The sequence below is a fragment of the Trachurus trachurus genome, assembly GCF_905171665.1.
Source record: "Trachurus trachurus genome assembly, chromosome: 1".
Lineage (NCBI taxonomy): Eukaryota > Metazoa > Chordata > Actinopteri > Carangiformes > Carangidae > Trachurus > Trachurus trachurus.
In genome coordinates this window covers 28,917,565-28,940,825 of record NC_139891.1, presented here as the reverse complement: position 1 = coordinate 28,940,825, position 23,261 = coordinate 28,917,565, and the positions used below count along the sequence as shown (strand labels likewise).

Sequence of the window (23,261 nt, the reverse complement as noted above, 5' to 3'; positions counted from 1 at the left end):
CTCCACATGATTTAAGAATAAAATGTTTCACTTTCTAATCTCTTACCCTTTTGACCTTCTAGATATTTTGCAGATCGATGTTTTATACACAAAGCATATGATCATTTTACTTCATTAAACTGGGAGTGGGCATGTTACAAGTCAGTATTGTTGTTAGTGAACTATTGTTATTAGGTTTAACTAGATTCTTTTTTTTAATTTCCGTTTTGCCATTGCTCCTTTATGTAATTTAACCTCCTTTGACCAGGCTCCGCCCCAATTTCTCTCTCACACTGACTGTGGACACAAACCCCGGCAATTCCTTTGCCAGGAAGTCGACACCAAACACCTGACTGACCTTTGTGTGTAGAGTCTATACAACATTATCATGGATAAATCAATCTAAACCTGTTGTTGTTTTAAGCTGCTAAACGCTCCTATATGTTCACTTGCTTCTGCTCTTGTTGTTGTGGTCCAGATAATCCCAACAACAATGATACAAAGGCTATAAATGCTATACATGAAAAATGAAATATACCCGGTAATAACCTCCTTTGTCTATGTAAAAATAGGATTTGTGAATCACATGATACTCCAATGATAACTCCAATAGAAGCCAGATAATGATGATGATGATGATAATAAGTGTTGTCAGACTCACAGAGCACAGAAACAGTAGCTGTATGTGATGACACCATTGGAGGGGGCTGTGGTCCGTAACGTCCCAGTTCCAGTTTGGCCTCACACCAGAACTGGACTCCATCGTCGTCTTTAGTGGAGGTGATGTGATGATAGAAGGTCTCACTGACTGGTTTCTCTCCTGTCTGGGTGGACTGTAGTTGAGTCAGCAGTGTTTGTCGAAGTGTGTGTTGTTTGTAGAAGGTCACAGTCAGGTTTTCAATAGGAGCGACGTTCTGTACTTCACACTGCAGAGCGTAGTTACGATTCTCAGACATCGGTCCAGTGTGACTACCGAAGCTGAAGGAGACCTTGTCTGGAGGCTCTGTGGAGACAAACAGAGATGTAAGAGACAGAAATACAAAGACCAGCTGGATGTGAATCCTGATCTCTGTATATGAAAGAACAAATAAAGGAAAGACTCACTAGTGTGTGAGTGTGGATTTTATTCAACAGTGAGTTAACTTACTGTACACAGTTATGTTTAGGGTGGTAAGAGTCTGGGTATTGGAGTCATCAGTATAGTAGCAGTAGGCAACTGGGTTCCATTCAGTCATGTTCTCAACTTCCCACAGAATTGTGTTTGCGTTTTTTGTTGTCTCTCCCAATGCTTTTTCAAATTCATAAACAGGGTACCGGTCTACACAGTTTGGACACACGGAGCATGAGACATTGACTGGGTCACCATACTTCACCACCAGTCTGGGTGGAGTAATCACAGGGGGATCTCTACAGTCTGGATCTGTAAGAAAGACATTAGAGAACGTGATTTTAAACAGAGTCGCAATCATATACTGCCAAAACATCTAAAATTGTAATTCCACAATCACAAGCTATACATCTTCTACATCAATTTTAGATTTACAGCATGTAATAATAAGCAAAATAAATGCAACATCCACATTAAAAAAAAACTTGTACACTCTACATCTACAGTACAAGAAGTCATGCTGTCTGATTTTATTTATCACAAATATTTTTTTTTATCTTTCTTCAGTCATTTAGTTGTTAATTCAAGATGCTGAAAACCCATTTCCTACTTTTGCATTGAGACCATTACTATGGCGACGACTACTACTACCACCACTACTACTACTATTACTAATAATAACTTTTTTTAGACAGACAAATATGAGCTCAAGTAAAATCCAGAGGGATGAAAGCCCAAATAAATCTACAAAAGAGTAGAACAGTCTGTGTTGTGAACTGTAAATATGCAGATCATCACAGTAATAATTAATCATCTGATTATTAATTGATTGATTAATAATATGATTATTAATATGGCTTCATGACAATAGCCCCCCTTTTGTGAATTACAGATAGAAACTGCTTCACTTACCACAACTGTAGACACGGAAGTCAAACAGAGAAGTCACCAGAAAAAACACTGAAACAATCCAAAATGTAGTTCCCATTCTTACGAGAAAAGAAAAGAAAACTCGTTAACATGAATCCTGACGGTGTTCGGGGGTTGAACGTGCTACAGGAGTTCACTGCCGTTGATAAATATAGAACAATGTTGGCATGAACTGCGTGTTTTTACACTACACGCCCTCTTTCCCTCGTGTCTCCAAAAGCTGTGATATAAAGTAGCTGCAGATCAGGAAGCTGGTGAGGGCTGTTTACAGACCTCTGCTTCCTAAACAGAGCTGATTGACATGACATGAAACCTGTGATCAAACGGTCACATATTCTACTTTTTGTGTTACTTATGGATTTAATTTAGAAAGTTGTCTATGTGGATGCTGAGGAGGTTGATTGTTGATGATTTTGTAGCTCATTAGTAAAATAACAAATGTAATAAATAGGATATTCAAAGGATGTAATTAAGAGATGAAGTCCACAGTTTTTTATGCTTGCAATAAATGAAAGTTAAGTGTTAATATCCACGTAGTAAAAAAAAAATGCACAGTCACAGACGACAGTATAAAGTGGCCAAAACCGGACACATGATTTGTGGTTAAATGCAACAAAAGAGGGAGGAAAAACATTCAGCTTCCTGTGACATTCCTGTGACATTTCCTGACGCCGTGAACCTCGGGTGTGCATACTGGACAGAGTTATGTTCACCACTCTAAACTCTTGACTAGTGCTGACTGCATTATTCTTTACAATCTCTGTATTTATCATCCTCTCATGTTGCTTCGTCATCTATACACAAATAGACGACTGGAAAGAAACAGCAGAGCATCAAACAGATGGCGGTGTCGTGCTCACAAAGTTCAAAAGGTTTAAGAGGAAGTGATGGCCTCACTATATTTACTCAAATAACACTTAAAAAGCAGAAGTACAAATTTGAAATATTTGTACTTTTGCTTAAGTTATTTTTAAAGCAGAAGTAAGCGATCCGGTCGTTTTGGCTAACTTCCTGTCAGTCGATGGAGTTAGCAGTCCCCGCCCTCGTCCCTATGTCACCACATTCACGCGCATCCCTTGGCTGCACACACAGAGAGGACCGCCCCTTACAGCAGAGCAGAGTGACTGACAGACCCGTGTTTCAGACCAAACACTCTATGTAAGTGATTGCCGTCAGAAGATACAACTATTTAAGACTTATATTAACAAAAAAATTCCGCTAACTTCTGCTTTAATGCACTTTTAGCAGGAAGTAGTCATAAAATATTATCTTCTGTTATATACAAGTCAACAATATGCAAGTAGAGTAGAAAATATTAATTTATGAACAAAAGAAAACAGAGAAACCTACCTTATTATGGTCCCAGCTTCTCAAATGTGATGATTTGCAGCATTTTTCTTCTAATTATATGAATATTTTAAGATGTTTACATCATTTCAGTTTGGTGTGTTAGCATGTTAATATTTGCTAAATGGAGAAAAAACGAAAGATCTTTTTGAAGTTACAGTAGCTGTGTTTTCTTCTGCAGGTCATTTGCTTGTCTCCTCACCTCGAGTCCAAATGCACAAGATGGACAAATTGAAGAATTGTAGCAGGGAAATGCACGGTTTGACTGTGTGGCGTGTAAGGACAGATACCTGACAGATACTTGATATTGTCATTTTGCAGGTTGACTTCCTTTTGTTTTCTGCTCCAACACTGAGGGACTATCAAAAGGAATCATTTATCTTATTAAGTTGGTCAGTGCTCAGAGTTGTTATTTTATTCTTGATACTTATTATGAAAACATGCCCGTATGCCTGTAAACGCTGCACTATTTCTGTGATTTTGACTTTTATTGGTGCTATGGAGCGAGGTTTTGGTGGGTGGACCCCAACTGTGTCTGGATTACGCAGGTAACAATAGACTTGCCGTGGTTCTGTGCCAAATGATAAAAGATGGCCTGCCTGTAAAAATACAGCGGAGGCAGGAAAAGAAAGGACAGGCTGCCAAATAGAAATAACAGATGAGAACAATGAGAGCTTAAAGTTACGAATTTAAAAATGCTTCATGGGGTAAACTAATGCATTCAATGGGTTTTAGGATACAAACAACGCAATCCCCATAGGATCCCTTTGATATCACGTGTGGGAAAGTCCTACAATATGTGGTTATCAGTGTCTACACTCGGCTGCAAACATCCTCACTACAAAATAACTTTCTCATCCGTCCAACATAAACCCATCAGTAGAGAACAGAGATAACACAAGGAGGTGTTATCCATGAAAAACAGGATGTGAAGCAAGTGACACTGCACAACCTTTCATCAGCACCAACACCCACTGAGATCACGTCTTGGCAGATTAACTTTTTCTGTATTCTTCATTAAAAACCTGAGGCATGTCGCTTCAAACTGACCCTGACTGGCAGCTGCAGGAAATTCACTTCACATCACCTCCACCTGAGTCTGAAGTTGAGCAGCTGGCCTGAGTCTCCTCTCTCTCTCTCTCTCTCTCTCTGCGATTCATTTCCAAAGACAAAACTGAGCAGTGTGAGGCCCTGTCACAACACAGATTCATATCAACAAGTTTATACGATGACATTTTTATTTATTATTTCAAGTACAAAAACAAAATTGAACACAAATTTTAACTTTAGGATCAAAAATCAACAACCGAAATGTACAAAGAAACATCCCCCGTTCTGTAAAACCAGAATTTTTTTAAATGACACTTTCTAGGCGTCATTATCGGCCTGATACGTTTTCCCCATCATGTACCTGACGTGATGCCAGGTCGAGCGCAGGTCAGTGTTGGGTGGACGAGCACTTGGACGGTGTAGCGTTGTTCCAGTGGCGTTCGTTGGGCAGCACCTGGCTGAGCCGCAGGCAGCAGCTGACGGTGGGCTCATAGAAAACTTTGTCCGGCTCCTCGATCTCCAACTCTGCCTCGCTTACCTTCAGCTGCACGGAGCGACTGAACAGCGACGGTTTAGGACCTTTCACCACAGTCTTTTTGGTCACGCAGCCCATGTCGATAAGCGCCTACAGAGAAGGAGAGGGACGGTGACACATTAGGTGACAAAAAGGCTATATTATTTTAGTATTGAGTATAATATTGTGTAAATATTAATATGCATTATTTAAAAAGCTCAAATAAAAATGTCCTGATCATCACTTCTTCAACCTTAAAATGAGTTTTCCCACATCACTTAAATGCAGCAGGAAAAAAAGACACATAGAGGAACAAAATGAAGAAACACCAATAGACAAACTAATTTTGTTAATGTCAAATAATGACTATATGTTAATAGTTATAAATGACAGCATAGGATCACAAATATTGGGAGTTACCCACTGAAGAGGACTACTGACATTTCGGTAAAATAAAATGTGCTTTCCCAAACACGTTCCTGTAAACACAACTGAATAACATTTGATAACATCATGATAAAAATCTGACGCCATGGTTCTCAGCAGGAAACTGGACTGACTTCTCTGGGTGGGGAATGCGTCTTTGCCCTAAGTGAAGTTTAAAGGGATAGTTCAACATTTTGGCACATTGCCATAATCCTTATAGTCATAGCAGTTGGTTCATTACCTTTAATTATCGGTGCATGTTGTTTTGAGATCAGTGGGGCAGAGATGTGAGCTGCTCAGCGAACACAATGGAGGTGAATAGTGCTCATCATGTAACATTATGAGACTGAGTTGTTCTTGAGGCAAATACAGCCGTAACTACATTCCTGAAATGACTGCTGGGTGGAGTGATTTCAAAAGCACAAGTAGTTCAGAGTAATTGCTTTGTGTGTCTACATTGTTACATGATTATTTCATAGTGTGGTGAATGTGCAGGTCACAACTTGTCCACCAGAGCGTTTTGGAGTTGTTGGATTGTGTATTTGATGAGTTTGATGAGGGACAGGGGACCTGTGCCGTTCACCTCCATTGTGTTCACTGAGCAGCTCACGTCTCTGCCCCGCTGATCTCAAAACAACATGCACCGATAATTAAAGGTAACCTACTGCTATGACTAGAAGTCGCTGTACCACACCTTTGTGGCGAAAAGAGAGCCGAGCCAAAAGACAAACTCTCCATCTACTGGTCGGTCTTCGTTCCTCCTCTCACCTACGATCATGAGCGATGGGTCATGACTGAAAGAACGAGCTCATGGATACAAGCCGGTGAAATGGGTTTTCTCAGGAGAGTGGCTGGGATAGTCTCCCACAGAGACAAGGTGAGAAATTCAGTCATCTGCAAGAGACTCAGATTAGACCCGCTGCTCCTGCTCCACTGTGGAAAGGAGCCAGTTGAGGTGGTTCAGGCATCTGGTACGGATCCCATCAGGGCGCCTCCTTAGGGAGTTGTTCCTGGCCGTCCAGCAGGGAGGAGGAGGCCACGGGGCAGACGAGGACGAGGTGGAGATATGGCATCTCCAAACAAACAAACCCGATGTTTTCACTTTCACAGAGTTGTTTTCTTGGCAAATACAGAGACTGCTTGATGAAAAACTGCCCCTGAAGGCAACGTGCATCAGCGGTTTTGCATGAATTTGCCTCTAAAACAACTCTGTCTGGTAACGTTGTGTTATTATCTCATAGTGTGGTGAATGTGCAGGTCACAACTTGTCCACCAGAGCGTTTTGGAGTTGTTGGATTCATTGTGTATTTGATGAGTTTGATGAGGGAAACCAAGAAATCCCATGAGCCTCCGTAGCGTAGCTCTGAGCAGCTCACGGCTCTGCTCCACCGTTCTAAAAATAGCTTGCACCGACAATTAAAGGTGACGAACCTACTGCTATGACTATAGGGATTATGGCAAGGGGCCAATTTGCCAAAATGTTGAACTATCCCTTTAAAGGTAAAGGTACTTTATTTGTCACATATACAGCTAGTACAGTGAAATTATTTCTCTACATTTAACCCATCCCTGAGGAGCAGTGGGCAGCCACAGTGCAGCGCCCGGGGCATCTACGGGTAAAATCTGACATATTAGTCTGGTCCAGTGTTTGACCTCATATCAAACTACTTTGAAAGCTTTTATTTTGGCGGAACCACTTCTGACCCGTCTGTACAATGGGACAATTTGCCAAAATGTTGAACTATCCCTTTCATAAAAAGAAGACTGCAATATTTTTAATCTGAAAATTCTGAAAGGAAGTGTTGAGTTTCCTTAATGGTAGTTTAATAAAAGGAAAGGAAAAAGGAAAGGTGCTGCTGTACTGGAGGGATAAGGAGTGTGTGTAGTGTCACGACCCGGCTCATGGTCGGACAAATAAAAGGAACTGCGCAGGTAAAAGTAACAAAATGATAATTTATTTCCCTAACAAAGGGACCAAAATGATGACAAAGCAAACAAAGGGAACACAAAAGAAAACGAGGGGCTGCAGCACACAGCTCTCCCTCCGGAGCCAGGCGATGTCAGGCAGAGACTGAGGCAGGAGGAAGGACCAGCTTATCACAGGTTGGGAATTGGCCACGCCCACCAGCTCATCACCTGCAGCTTGACAAGGCAGAGACAACCATACACGCACACACAGGCATACACAGGCAGGAGGCCGTCACACCCCCCTCCCTGAAAAACGGGGCCCAACCCCGAAGCCGACAATAGCTCCCCCATCATTAAACCAAACCCAATTTTTTTTTTTTTTAATTTTGCAAATATATACACAGTCTACTTACTGCAAAGTTTGTTTTCTTCACAAATATATACATTCTACTTACTTTAAAGATTTTTTTTTTTTTTTTTTCACAAATATATATACATTTTGCTTACTTTGAAGTTTTACTTTTTTTTTTTTTTTTTTTTACACGTATAGAGTTTACCATGTTTAAGGCACACACCCAAGGGCACACACATCCGAGGACAGGAACACCAACTGCTGTTGAGAACCACTCAGCTCACCACGCACATCTTCCACACCCCCACCTCAGCAACCTGGTACCAGTGGGAAGCAATTTAAGAGGGAAGGACGACAGAAGAGTGAACAGGAGAGCAAAAGATCATAACAGCAATAAAGTCCTAGCTCAAACCTCAATCCTGAGGAACGCGAGACAGTGCGTCGGATTTACCTGAACGACCAGCATAACTCCCCAGAGCCGCCTCAGCACGCTCTGCAAACGGTCCACCACGGCTGTCACTATGCGCGCGCCACTCACCAAAAGAGCGTTTATGCGTCAACACATAGTCATCCGCCACAGAAGCAGCTTCAGACACACGTCTTACCTTGAGATCGTTAATGTGTTGTGCAATGTTTTCAGGTATGGAATTTTTGAACTGCTCCAACACAATTAACTCGGACAAATCCTCAAACGTCTCCACTTTTAACGCGGCACACCAACGCGCAAAATGACCCGTCAGGTCACGAGCAAACTCAAGGTGCGTCTGCTTCTCCATTCTCCCCCACGAACGAAAGCGCTGGCGATAAGCCTCCGGCACGAGCTCGTACACTTTCAATACGGCAGACTTTACACACTCATAATCCTGGCCATCAGCCACCGACAGAGCAGAATAAGCCTCCTGTGCACGGCCAGTCAGTGCGCACTGGAGCATCACCGTGCGGGCTGACTCAGGCCACTTCCGTGACTCAGCCACACGTTCAAACAAAGAGAAAAAAGCTTCCGGCTCTTTCTCATTAAATTTAGGCAACAAACGAAGATTACCCAAAACATCAAAACTGCCAGGCGACTCAGGTAACGGGGACGCATCAAAAGAATCCAACACTCCCACCGTCTTTCCACTTTTAATCAAATCCAGCCTCTGCTGCTGCAGTACAATCTTAGCCTGCTCTGTTTCACACTGCATTTTCTTAAGGGCTAATTCTCTTTCAGCATCAATCTTGAGCTTCATTTGTTCATGCTCCAGTTGCAACACTAACAGTTCTTTCTGTTGCTCAAACGTGAGCTCACTCGCGCCCGCAGCCAGTGGAGCCAAACTCTCCACCCTGGCCTGGGGAAGACGCGCAGCACTCGTCAATATACCCAACTCGCACAATGCAGCAAACACAACATTCTGAATCGTCGCGTCTTTCACCCTTCTATCTGGGATATCGATATGATAATGCTCCGCTATTTTAAACAATTGTTCCCGCGTGCATTTATCCAGCAACTCCTCCGACGGAGCCTGAACAAAAAACGCCACATCCGCCATACTCTACACACAGTAATACAAAACTCCAGGACACTTACCCTTGCTGCTACTACTAGGTAACTCCCAAACAAGGAGCTACGAAAAAAAACAAGCCGAGACACCCCAACCCCTAACTACCTACCACAATACTTACAAAACCTCACGTAGTCTTCGTCGGCTTGCCGAGCTCGAAGTGACACCAACCGCAGGAGATTACATCTGACCGAGACTGGCCAGTTGCAACAACCCAAGGCCAGCGCACCCCCTCCTCAGGGTTACCGACCAAAACAAAAAAGGCAAAATAATAAAGTGGCGAGATCTGCTCACCCGGCGGCTAACTGATCAGGATGCCCGGACAAAACAATTATCTTTAAGCAGCAACAAAAGCCAAGTGACCCAGAGAAACCACACAACCATGGCCCAAAATTTACCGACGCAGTTCACAGCTAAACCGTGGCGTACAAACCACACACACAAGCCCTCGCGACTTCCGGGTTCCCACGCTACTCGATAGTAACGCCGCCACAGCGGTTCCATTCACAAATTCCCATGAGTTCATTCACAACTCTGGCTTACTAGCGCACACGGACATCCCGGACGAGCCCCCACATTTGTCACGACCCGGCTCATGGTCGGACAAATAAAAGGAACTGCGCAGGTAAAAGTAACAAAATGATAATTTATTTCCCTAACAAAGGGACCAAAATGATGACAAAGCAAACAAAGGGAACACAAAAGAAAACGAGGGGCTGCAGCACACAGCTCTCCCTCCGGAGCCAGGCGATGTCAGGCAGAGACTGAGGCAGGAGGAAGGACCAGCTTATCACAGGTTGGGAATTGGCCACGCCCACCAGCTCATCACCTGCAGCTTGACAAGGCAGAGACAACCATACACGCACACACAGGCATACACAGGCAGGAGGCCGTCACAGTAGAAACAAAAACAAAAACACTGATAAGCACACAGGAATCTTGGAGTTGTGTATTAACTAAAGAGCAGGAAATTAATTTACTCCTACATAACGTCTTTCTTTCTCCAAGTCTGTCTTGGAAGTGAATATTAAATACATCGTAAAATAGGGAGTTTTCCCGTTTACCTGCAGGATGTCCAGCACGGCCACTGGCTGCAGCACGTTTTTGTAGCGCTCCACCAGCGCCTGCTGCGTGAGTCCGGGTCGGTACATGATGTGGTACATGATGCCCTCCAACATGCCCTTACACACCTGCCGGTTCAGCGTGCCGTCCACCATGCGCCACGGTCGGCTGACGAAGCTCACGTACTCACTGTGATGATGATGATGATGATGATGATGAGGATAGTGGAAACAGGAAGAAACAGGAGATGATCACACACACAGGAACGGGAAACACACATTTAACTGTTACAGGTGATTAGAGTCGGGCCGATTTCCAGTGTTTGTGTCAGTCTGGTTTGTTGTAGGAGCCAAACTGTTTTAGGGTCTGCTTATATCATCAAACTGTCCCAACACCATCATAAAGCTAAAACCATCTTCAAATGAAAATGTCTGAATCCCCATGTTGACCTTCACAGACGTTGAGGCCAGTTCCCATACGTCTGCGGCCATCTTTCATACTGGTTTGTCTCAATACATCAGAATAACATGGGAAAGTACTGAATGCATATACTGTAGATGGACATCATTTTCAGAAGGCAAACATTTCCATATTAAAAATATTTTTCAATACTATTTGTAATATTCAATGTTTTTGAGATACTGAATTTTAGGACTTCATTAAATGTGAAGCCATAATCATTACAATTAAAAGAAATATAATGTTTCATTCTGTGTGTTATAGATCTATACAATGTATTAGTTTCACTTTTTTTTTAAATGAATTAACTGACATACATAAATCTTTCCATGATATTCTAATTTATTGAGATGCACCTTTACTTTCCATGAGTCGAGTTTTACTGAATATGCCATAGGAAATTACCCACAGTTCATAGGGTTATGACACAAAAACACAGAGCTCCCTGGTGATTCAGAGCCAGAACTGTGTGAAGGTATCTGTCCTATGAAGACAAGATGATCAGTTACATCTGTTTTCATTGGATTTGATCCAACATTTTACTCTTTTTTTTTTTTTTTTTTTTACACGAGTGCAACATGTTTTCATCAATCTGAGCCTTTGCAGCTGTGATGATTCAGGGTTCAGATGTTCAATGTGATTAAACATGTGCAATTTATCACCAAGCACCAACATGAAGGAGATCATATTTCAGTTTTGGTGGTGGGGAAACCAGCTTAGAGGTGTGGACTGGAGTCGCTACATTCTCATTCATGCAGATGTTCTCATCTGCTGAGTTAAAAGGATACTTCAACATTTTGGCAAATTGGCCCATTGCCATAATCCCTGTAGTTTTAGGAGTAGGTTCGTTACCTTTAATTGTCAGTGCATGTTGTGATGTTGTTGAGCAGAGCTGCTCAGAGCTACGCTACAGAGGCTAATGGGATTTCTTGGTTTCCCTCATCAAACTCATCAAATACACAATCCAACTACTCCAAAACGCTCTTGTGGACAAGTTGTGACCTGCACATTCACCATGTTATGAGATAATAACGTAACGTCACGAGACAGGGTTGTTTTCGAGGTAAATGCAGAGACTGCTTGCTGAAAAACTGCCCCTGACAGGAACACACATCAGCTGTTTTGCATGAATTTACCTCTAAAACAACTCCGTCTGGTAACGTTCTGTTATTATCTCATAGCGTGGTGAATGTGCAGGTTACAACTTGTCCACCAGAGCGTTTTGGAGTTGTTGGATTGCGTATTTGATGAGTTTGATGAGGGAAACCAAGAAATCCCATGAGCCTCCGTAGCGTAGCTCTGAGCAGCTCGTGGCTCTGCTCCGCCGTTCTAAAAATAGCTTGCACCGACAATTAAAGGTAACGAACCTACTGCTATGACTATAGGGATTATGGCAATGGGCCAATTTGACAAAATGTTGAACTATCCCAAATCTAACACACCGGTCCGGTGTTTAACCTCATATCAAACTACTTTGAAAGCTTTTATTCTGTCACAGTCTGTACTCACCCAGCAGCACTCTGGGGAGAGGACACTTCTTCATCTCTTTCAGCACAAACACTGGCGCGCCTCCTGGATCTCGTCACTCTTGTCGTTTCTTTGTGTCCCTCCTCAGTTTCCATCTTCCCTTCTCCTCCATCCTCCTTTTCTCCCTCCATCTTTCCTTCTCCTTTATCCTCCTTTTCTCCCTCCATCTTTCCTTCTCCTGTATCCTCCTTTTCTCCCTCCATCTTTCCTTCTCCTGTATCCTCCTTTTCTCCCTCCATCTTTCCTTCTCCTGTATCCTCCTTTTCTCCCTCCATCTTTCCTTCTCCTGTATCCTCCTTGTCTTCCTCCATCTTCTCTTCTCCTGCATCCTCCTTTACTTCATCTGTCTTCTCTTCTCCTGCAATCTCCTTTTCTCCCTCCGTCTTCCCTTCTCCTGCATCCTCCTTTTCTCCCTCCATCTTCTCTTCTCCTGCATCCTCCTTTTCTCCCTCCATCTTCTCTTCTCCTGCATCCTCCTTTACTTCTTCTTCCTGGCTCATCTGTTGTCCTGCCTCCTCTCCTCCCGCGTTCAGCTCTTTGTCTCCACTTCCCTCCTCTTCAGTCTCTTTCCGCTTTTCCAGCTGTGCTTCCTCGTTCGTCTCGTCGGCGGACCCTCGCTCTGCCTCCACATTGCCGCCGTGTTCGGCCTCTCCTCTGTCCACAGCGGGTTTCTTGCTCGGCGGTTCCTCCGTGTCCTTGTGGCTCTCTCCTCTGCACCTCTTGCGCATGAAGGGGATGTTGTGCTCATTCTCCAAAAACGGCATGCTGCGAGATTTGAAGTACGCCTGGGACCACTGCTTGGTGTTTACGGTCAGCAGCCACGGGTCGGCGTGCTGCGTCAGCACCCAGCGGCGGTCCTGACCCCCGACTTTAAACACCTGGTTTTCTTCTTGTAAATCCTGGGGCGAAAAAAAAAGAAAAAAAAGAAGAGAAACACAGATCAGACAAACACAAACAGGAAGACGAAACAAAGAAACTGTTTGCTACACCCACCTTTCCTGAACACCAGTTATCCTTGTATGATATTGTCACAACTTGGCTCAAGGTTGAAAGTATAAGGTGTGCAACAGTTTGGTTTCCTAAAGGCGAACTAGTGTCACCTCCAGATCAGATTATGATTTAGTTTAGTCTCAGATTCAGTTTTATAAATCCCAGTAAGGACCATGAAACACAAGAGTGAGCTGAGGTGTCACCGTCTCACCCACCGAAGCTCAGACACACAAAGAGAAATGTGAAACTGCTTGGATAACGTGACTTCACACATCACACACTCCGAGCTATGTAACCTGTATGCTTTGACCAATGGAAAATGATTACCTATCTTAGGTGGAAATACCACACATGACCAATTATCAGTGATGGGAATAACCGTATTTTAAATAAACGGTGCTACTTTTTTTAGTAACGAGTAATCAAAAAAATTACTGCTTCCCCCATTATAACGCCTTTACTTACAGTAAAATGCACCGTTACTTGACTCAAGAAGTCTTGTCACAAAATAACACACCCGTTAAAGTCTACGTTATATACACATTATTTTCAGTTACTAACTCAGTTACCTTTTGGGGAAAGTAACAAATAATTAGAACTAATTACTTTTTAAAAAGTAACATGCCCAAAACTGCCAATTATTGATGATTGACTAATGACTAAGTTACATTCAATTCAATTCAACACTTCATTTCAGACACAGAGGCAGTCCATAGGACAATAAACACACGCAAAAGAGAGAGAGATACTCAAAATATCAAATATTTACATATAAGCTAAAACCAAACTAAACTAGAGACGAGAGACAAAACTAGAGACTAAACAAAACACAACTCCGCCCACACCAGCACATCTTCCCCAGAATGAGGGAATAAATTAGCTCCATAAAATGCTTCTTTACAAAAGAAAAATAGATATTTATATAATTTATGTAATAGTCCCACATGTGGCCATTACCAGTATAACAAGATCTGGAATTTGTCTCGTGCAGCTTCAGTTGAATTTTCTGTAACGATGTGCTCGTGCTTGTGTTTACCTCCATGTACTGCCGGGGGCTGCGGGTGCAGCCGGCCTGCAGCTCCTCCTGCTGCGCGTGAACCTGGTGGAGGTCTCGCAGGTCCAAACCGTTCTCACCGGCTTCGCCCATGACGCTCCTCAGCCGAGCACACGCCTCGATGTCCTGAGGAGTGTATCCTCGTTCCACCAAACGCCTGTCGCACTCCTCCACGCTGCAGGAGGAGGAGGAGGGGGAGGGGGAGCACATGGAGTAGGTGAGGATGGACGGCAGCAGGGAGGGGCCGCATTTAGTCAGGTCCAGTGGCGGGGAGCCTACGAACGAAGAGAGAGGAAAACAATCAATACGTTTCTGCAGATCAAAAGGGATCAACCAGAAATGATCAATACTGTGTCTGATAATCAGCCGATCGTTCACTTCATCTAGTGAATGTGTTGATACTTACCCTCCGTGTCGAATATGTTGTGAGCAGGCGTGTTGCGTAGCTGCAACTTCATGGTACACGACTCAACCACAATGTTGTCATTAGTGTTGAGGTTACGAATTTTGACTGGAAGTGAAACAAAACAAAAATTCAGTTCAATTCAATACTTTATTGTCATTGTCACCTGCAACAACGAAACAGAACTAGAGCATCACAGTCCAGCATAATGACAACAATAATAATAATAGATAAAATGTGTTTTTTTTTTACAAAATTTGAATGGTCAAAACATATATTATTATTATTATTATTATTATTATTATTATTAGCTTCAGATTAATTCATTATTTTCTTCTCAAAAAAACCCTCATAAAACAACTTATTTACACTGATGCAAACTAAATATGACAAATATCAAATTCTCGCATCCCAGAGGTTAAAATCAGTTTGCTTGATAATCAATAGTCAGAATCGATCTGTGAGTGTGTACTTACCGATGCCGGGGCAGCAGTATCCTCGCATCATCAGGTAGTTGGTGTGCGAGGCCTGATGCGCCTTCACCTCCAGCTTCTTCCTCCCCTCACACTCTTCACCGTCGTAGTCGTCGTCATCCTCCTCCTCCAGCGCCGCCATGCTGAAAAAAACAAAATCCAAATCTTCAGAGTCAGAACTTCGATGACATTTGAACAGAGAGATGCTGCAGCGTGCTGATCAGTTTCTCAATCAAACAATTAAAGAAAATAAAGAAAAGGGCCAATAATCAATTTACTGACACAAGAGAATGGAAACCTACATCTGAGTTGTTTGATTGATTGGTTTTTATTTTCTATCAATCAACCTGTTGAATAACTGAAAATAATTTCAGTTCTCGAAAGTTTGTTTTTAGTCGGTGTAGTCTATAAAAAAAACAACTCAATAAGACAATTATGCTATATGTAGGAGGCTATATGCAATTTGAACCAATTCATATTTAATTCAAGTTGATAATTTAAATGGTTTATGTTTATGATGTATGTTTATTCTGATAAAAATGACTATTTACAGTTTTTACAGATTAAATCAACATTTTAATCTGTTCACTGTAATCAGTTCACATTTATGGTAAGAAAGAAGTTCATATAGAAGTCATTACACTAAAAAGATGTGTATGTGTGGATAATTTAAAGCGTTTCTAATTTCATCCTTTCATCTTTTTGTAATAGTTGATGGGAAAGTTGTGGCTTTCTAACAATAATACATATATAATTGCCTTTTAATACATAAGGATCTGTGTGGGTGTGATTTATCTTTGATTTTCTCAATTTTGGATAACTGTTTGTACCAAATATTGTTTTATTGTTTTATTTTTTGAAGGAAACAGTTTAACTTCTTTTGTCATTGAAGTGGATTACAACAAGGAAATGATCAGAGCATCAACTTACAGCTTTATTAATAAGGAAACTACAATATGTTCACTATTAAGTGTCAGAATAACACATTATAGTAAGGTAGTCTGAAACAAATAGCTCTTTGATGAATAAACAGGACTGAATACTATGAACAGACTCTCACCTCTTCACTACGTCGTTGTCCACCAGGTTGCTGTCCACCACCACCATCTGTTTGGGGATGGTCAGGTGCACGCTCAGCAGGCCCAGCGCCATGAGGGTGAGAGACACCGCACAGGCGCCACCCGGAGACTCCAGAGAGAACTGCAGCATGTCCGACAGATCTGGAGGATCCTCTGCGGCTGCTGCGTCCGATGCCTTGACTTCAGTTGGTTGATCGTCGCTCTGCTGCTCCGCGCCGGATGAACCTTCACCTTCACCTGCAGCGGCCGCGGTGACACTTTCCTCTTCTGGGGTTTTATCTTCATCTGTTTTGTTCATCGCCTCATCATTCACAACGGTTTCGACCTCCATCGCCTCCGGCTGTGGCTCCGCCTGTGGCTCCGGCTGTGGCTCCGCCTGTGGCTCCGCCTGTGGCTCTGGCTGTGGCTGCGGCTCTTTGGCGGCTCCATCTTCAGCCTTTCCTCCGCCTTGTTTCTCTTTTCTCTTCGACCATCTCGTCGCCACTCCCTCTCCATCTTCATAGTGAAACTCAGTGACAGGTCTGTCGTCTCTCATCCCGTTGTTGATGAGACCCCTCAAGAAGCAGAAGGACTCGGTGCACAGCGAGTGTGGAAAACGCCATGAAAAACACCTGTTTGGGAAACAGTGGGAGAGTGGGCGTGGTCAAAAAGCTCAGCCATCGAACAGACGGCAAACAGGCTAGATAGACAGATAGATACTGTAGATTGCCTTTAGGCTGAAAAACATAAAATGTTTTGGTAACTAAAGCTTGGTACAATATCAGAAATAATTCATGCTTCTGTTTCCACCACATCTTAGGAAGCTGTGTATTTTTTTTTAAAGGAGAATTCCGGTAATTTTCTAAGTAACGCTCTACAGCTCTGGGTCCCTGAGTGTATATGTAAAATATGTGCAGCCTGGAAACAAAGACAAAAACGCGAGGAAAACATGGATTTCGGAGGGAAAAAATATTTTGGATGGGGAAAAAGCATCAATATGAATATAACTGCTTTTTTTCCCCATCCAAAATAATTTTTTCCTCCTAAATCCATGTTTTCCTCACGTTTTTGTCTTTGTTGATATGGAAACAGTCCCGAGCTCGACAGTCGACTAGTAAGGTCTACCCAGGAAGCTAGAGTAAACAAGAGGTACGTCGATAAAAACACACTTTAACACTGCTCTCTCATATTAACAGAGTTATGCACACTCAGTGTTGTGTGGTAAGGAACTGGTGGATGTTGCAAAGCATGTGTAGTGATATTTTGAGACAACAATGATACAAAGGCTATAGCCTAAATGAAAAATGAAATATACCCGGCAATAACCTCCTTATATGTAAAAATAGGATTTGGACAGCTTTAAGTGAATCACATGATACTCCAATGATAACTCCAATAGAAGCCAGATAATGATGATAATAAGTGTTGTCAGACTCACAGAGCACAGAAGCAGTAGCTGATGACACCACTGGAGGGGGCTGTGGTCCTTCAGGTCCCAGTTCCAGTTTGGCCTCACAGGAGAACTGAACTCCATCGTCGTCTTTAGTGGAGGTGATGATAGAAGGTCTCACTGACATTTTTCTCTCCTGTCTGGGTGGACTGTAGTTGAGTCAGCTGTGTTTGTCCTTTGTAGAAGGTCACAATCAGGTCACTGCAGAGCGTAGGGACGATTCTCAATCATCGGTCCAGTGTGACTACCGAAGCTGAAGGAGACCTTGTCTGGAGGCTCTGTGGAGACAAACAGATGTAAGAGACAGAAATACAAAGACCAGCTGGGTGTGAATCCTGATCACTGTATATGAAAGAACAAATAAAGGAAAGACTCACTGGTGTGTGAATGTGTGTTTATTCAACAGTGAGTTAACTTACTGTACACAGTTATGGGCAGGTTAGAGGACTGGTGACCAGAGTTAGCAGTATAGTAGCAGAAGACAGATGTTTTCCATTCATTCATCTTCTCAGCTTCCCACAGAATTGTGTTTGCGTTTTTTGTTGTCTTTCCAAATGCTTTTTCAAATTCATAAACGTCGTATGTACAGTTTGGACACACGGAGCACGAGACATTGACTGGGTCACCATGCTTCACCACCAGTCTGGGTGGAGTGATCACAGGAGGATCTGTACAGTTTATATCTGTAAGAAAGACATGAGAGGATGTGATTTTAAACAGAGTCGCAATCATATATTGCCAAAACATCTAAAATTGTAATTCCACAATCACAAGCTATACATCTTCTACATCAATTTTAGATTTACAGTACAGCATGTAATAATAAGCAAAATAAATGCAACATCCACATTAAAAAAACCTTGAACACTCTACATTTACACGAAGTCATGCTGTCTGTTTTTATTTATCACAAATATTTTCTTATCTTTCTTCACAGTCATTTTCTACTTTTTGTATTTAGAAAGTTGTCTATGTGGATGCTGAGGAGGTTGAGGGGCTAAGTAAGAAGTCAGGTTTTCAACAGCTGAAATAAATGATTTACTTTTTCTGCTTGCAAAAAATTAAAGTTAAGTGTAGTGTGTCTGTATTTTAGGGGGAAAACCCCCAGTGCTGTGTATTTGAAGAATCAGTCCAAGCACTGGAGTTTCCCCTCAAAGCCTCAGAGATTCACAATTTTAACAAAATCAAGCTAATAACAACAAAATCTCACAAACAGTAAAAACTTACAAACTACTTATTATTTCCAGTTCAGATTATTACACACATTTTCTTATTTTGTCACAAAAACTTTTTATTTATGCAATGGTACAAGGTCAGACAATGGTACAAGGTCGTACACTGGATGAGTGAAATATGGGCCAGTCTGTTAATTTTAACACTTTAAGTTAAATAGTAAAAGGAAGATCATGACTTTAACATAATGGTGCATCAACATTGTGCTGTACAACTTTAATTACTGTTAATCGTAGGGTATCTTGTTCAATGCAACAGCTTTACATTAAAGCAGAAGTGAGTGATCCGGTCGTTTTGGCTAATGCTGCGTTCCAGGCAGGCTTTTGAAATCATAAATTACAACTTCAAGTCACAACTTACGACTTTGTAGCGTTCCAGGCAACCCACTCGTGTTTTTCCGACCTGTTTTACCGGTGAAAGTCACTATAACGGCCACTCGTAACTTCTGACCCGTGAAATCGTACCAGTACGTCTTTTTGTACAGTCTATGTACCAGATCGAACTGGTACGACTTCACAGGTCGGAAAAAAACGAGTTTCCTTGAACGCACCATAACAGTCCTCGTCCCTACGTCGCCACATTCACGGCGTTCCTTGGCTGCACACACAGCCCTGCATGCCGTTCTCTCTCCTCATTGGATAAAAACTGTAGGATACGATAAATATTTTCTCCTGGGCTCAGAGCAGAGCAGAGTGACTGACAGACCCGTGTTTCGGTCCAAACACTCTATACAAGTGATTGCTGTCGGAAGATATAACTATTTAAGACTTATATTAAAGCAGATATCAGTGGAATGTTTTTGTTAATATAAGTCCTAAATAGTCCTATTTTCCGTCAGCAATCACTTACACGAAGTATTTCAGCCTAAACACGAGTCTCTCCGTCACTCTGCTCTGCTGTAACCCGAGGAGAAAATTTTCCTTGTGGGATACAAGTGTTATCCAATGAGGAGAGAGAACGGCATGAAGGGCTGTGTGTGCAGCCAAGGGATGCGCGTGAATGTGGTGACGTAGCACGAGGACCAATTGATGCCTGACAAGGGCGGGGGCTGCTAACTCATGGTGCGTTCAAAGAAACTCGTACTTTGTGTTTTTCCTTCCTGTGAAGTCATACCAGTTCGATCTGGTACGAGTTCACGGGTCGGAAGTTACGAGTGGCCGTTATAGGGAACTTTCACAGACAACAGGATGGTAAAAACACGAGCTACGGGTTACCTGGAACGCTACCAAGTCGTAGTTGTGACTTGAAGCTGTAACTTACGGTTTCAAAAGCCTGCCTTGAACGCAGCATTAGCCGAAACGGCCGTGAAGCTGATATCTGCTTTAACACAAATATATCACTCACTTCTGCTTTAAATACCAATGAAAGAGCCAGAGAAAGCCTATCTTTACAAAAGTTACAGTGTAAGGCTCACCATTATACAGCATATACAGGTAATACTCAGAAAATTAGAATATTGTGAAAAAGTTCATTCACTTCCCCATGATTGCGAACTGTACTGAACCAGACAGAGAGCTTTTAAAGGCTCAGGAACCCTTTGCAGGTGTTTTGGATTAATTGGCTGACAATTTGAGCTACAACATTGAACTTTTTCACGATATTCAAATTTTTTGAGATTCTGATTTTGGGGTTTTCATAAGCTGTAAGCCATAATAATCAAAATTCTAACAAATAAAAGCTTGAAATATCTTGCAATGCCTGTTATGAGTCTAAATAATATATTCATTTCACCTTTTAAGTTGAATTACTTAAATGAATGAACGTTTTCACGATATTCTAATTTTCTGAGTATTACCTGTATGAGTGTGGTTCCTCTTTTTACTGTCACTCACCTAACACTACATATAGCACACACACACACACACACACACACACACACACACACACACTGAAAGTGGAAATGGATAACTGAGATCAAGCTCAAGCTTTCAGTGGTTGAGTTACGGCTGGGAAGTTCAATCATTCTACAGTATCATTCAATTTTAATCATTCTTTTACAAATAGACATAAAAACTGGGTCTTACAAATGATGTGCAAGAGCAATAAAAATACACATTCGTCAACCCCCTACAGTACCAAACTCATCATTCAAACTTCAAGCATGTTATTAAAGGAGCTCAGTCTGATACTAGAGCTACTGAGGTTTCTAACTCCGGGATAACCTGGTTGACACGCCTCGCCTCGGCCTCCGTCCTCATACTGCATTGAATGAATGTCCACGCTGTTCCTTGAGTTGCAAACACAGGTTTATTGCTGTGCATTGTCCATAAACAAAGAAAATAGGCAAAACAAACAAATCAGCGGCATGAAGCGCCTCCGCGCCACAGCGGTCAAAAACCATTTGCCCTTCCGGGTCAAAACCTGACAAAGAGAGTGAACAATGCCACCTATATGCACCTGCGCTCCCCAGGTGACAGCACAGCGACCCCACACACACACTGAGTGAATTACACCAGAAACCTTAGAACACAACCAAACACATTCAGCTCCTATACACCGGCCCCTAATTGTTAATGGCAGACCGACATAACAATTCAAATACAACAAGACAGGAGCAAATAATGTGTTGATACAGTTACCTTAAAGTACAGTACAGACAAATCTATATTCCATGTACCAAACAAAGTTTTGTCACTGGCCTTTCAATAATGCTGGCCCTCGTCTGCAACCTCACAGAACGCACAAGCCCTTGCTTATCAGGGAAAACCTCCAAAACCCTGCCAAGCGGCCATGAACCACGTGGAGCTGAAGAATCCATGATCACCACAATATCTCCAGCTTTCAAACTCCTCTTCTTTTCGTTCCACTTCTGCCTCTCTTGGAGCAATGGCAAATACTCCCGTATCCATCTCTTCCAGAAAAGGTCTGAGAGATACTGTACTTGCCTCCAGCGCCTTCTCACATACAGATCATGGGGTTCAAATGCTCCAGGTGGCAAAGCTGCTTTTCCCTTTAAGAGAAGAAGATGGTTAGGCGTGAGAGGTTCCAGGTAGTTAGCATCCTCTGAGAGCTTGGTGATAGGACGGTCGTTTAAAATGGCCTCCGCTTCACAGAACACTGTATGGAGTCCATCATCATCCAACTTCTGCTGATGCAGAACAGAACTGAGCACTCTTCTCACGAGGCGGATCATCCGCTCCCACACACCACCATGGTGTGAGCCTGCTGGCGGATTAAAGTTCCACTGAATGCCAACCTGTGCCAGCGCTCCTTGAATCCTGTCCTGATTCACAGCAGCAAGCGCCTCCTTCAGCTCTCTGTCTGCTCCAATGAAGTTAGTGCCATTGTCTGATGTTAGACTCGTCACCTGCCCTCTTCTGCTGATAAAACGCCGCAGAGCATTGATGCATGCATCAGTGTCCAATGAAACAGCCACCTCCAGATGGACAGCCCTGCTCGCCATACAGGTAAATATAACACCATATCGCTTACAGGTTGATCTTCCTCTCCTCACCTCAACTGGACCAAAATAATCCACCCCTGTGTTGGTAAATGGCGGGAGATCAGGAAGGATTCTCATCTTTGGCAGGTCAGCCATTTTTTGTTCCAGTGCTCTTCCATTATATCGCCTACAAAAGCTGCAATCACCAATTACTTTCCTGACGGCTGCATTGGCGTTTGTAATCCAAAATCTCCTCCTCACCTTGGACAGTGTGTGAGTCCGCCCACCATGGCCGAGATTCTGGTGTACATGTCTGAGGATGAGTGTGGAAACGTGCTGCTCCTTGGAGAGAATGAGTGGATGCTTGGCTTCCTCGGGCATTGCTCCTCTGCTCAGTCTTCCTCCAACTCTCAGAAATCCATTCTCCAAAACTGGGTCCAGCCGGTATATGGGACTCTGTCGACTCACTGACGCTTTCCCAGATGACAAAGCAGACATTTCTTCACCAAACCTCTGTCGCTGACAATAACGAATTATGGCACCCTCTGCTCCCAGCAAATCATCCATCGTCAGAGTGCCAATCATGTATGTTGATGTGACTCTTTTTCTTTCAGTCCTCCTTGAGCTGCCACGACCTCCTTTCTCCTGACAATTAGCCACAGAAGCCTCCAACTGTTTCTTCCTGCGACTCTGTGCCAACAACATGACCTTCAACCTTAGGATCCAGGCAACAGCTGTCTTAAGCCTCTTCCAGTCAGAAAAGAAGGAAATGAGCTGGTCCGTAGGACTGCAGATGTCACACATACTGATGTTATTCACTATTACCTCCTTTCTGACCTCCTGGTCATCAGAGTCCACTGAGACGTCCAACACAGTTCTAGGCCAGTCCTCCTCAGGTTTCCAAAGAAATGCAGGACCTTCCAGCCACCTGTTTTTGTTCAGAAACTCAGCGACCTTCATTCCCCTTGAAGCATCGTCAGCTGGATTATCTTTGGTACCTACATGTCTCCATTGT

General features: G+C 42.8%; 2 protein-coding genes across 6 annotated transcripts in view; both read right to left on the bottom strand.

Moving 5' to 3' along the window:
• Positions 1–23,261, bottom strand: part of LOC310986198 (vascular cell adhesion protein 1-like) — a 44,279-nt gene that overhangs the window by 9,119 nt on the left and 11,899 nt on the right. The window contains exons 1-3 of one of the 5 annotated variants that reach the window (XR_014595396.1): positions 2,000–2,225; positions 1,127–1,399; positions 641–982 (exon numbers count right to left, since the gene is read on the bottom strand). The exons of 3 other annotated variants lie outside the window; for them this stretch is intronic. The gene's annotated coding sequence lies outside the window, so the exon portion shown is untranslated. Of the gene's footprint in view, positions 1–640; positions 983–1,126; positions 1,400–1,999; positions 2,226–20,780; positions 20,981–23,261 lie in introns of those variants that run through there. One more of the 5 variants, XR_014595395.1, reaches the window with a different exon arrangement.
• LOC310990087 (general transcription factor 3C polypeptide 1-like) lies at positions 4,671–22,744 on the bottom strand (the record flags this gene model as incomplete). Its single annotated transcript, XM_083977323.1, has 10 exons — positions 4,671–5,039; positions 10,220–10,406; positions 12,186–13,102; positions 14,230–14,522; positions 14,654–14,758; positions 15,127–15,266; positions 16,184–16,813; positions 17,834–17,909; positions 18,258–18,314; positions 22,534–22,744. 10 exons carry the CDS (start codon positions 22,742–22,744, stop codon positions 4,803–4,805), a joined length of 2,853 nt encoding a protein of 950 aa, XP_083833449.1. The 3' UTR covers positions 4,671–4,802.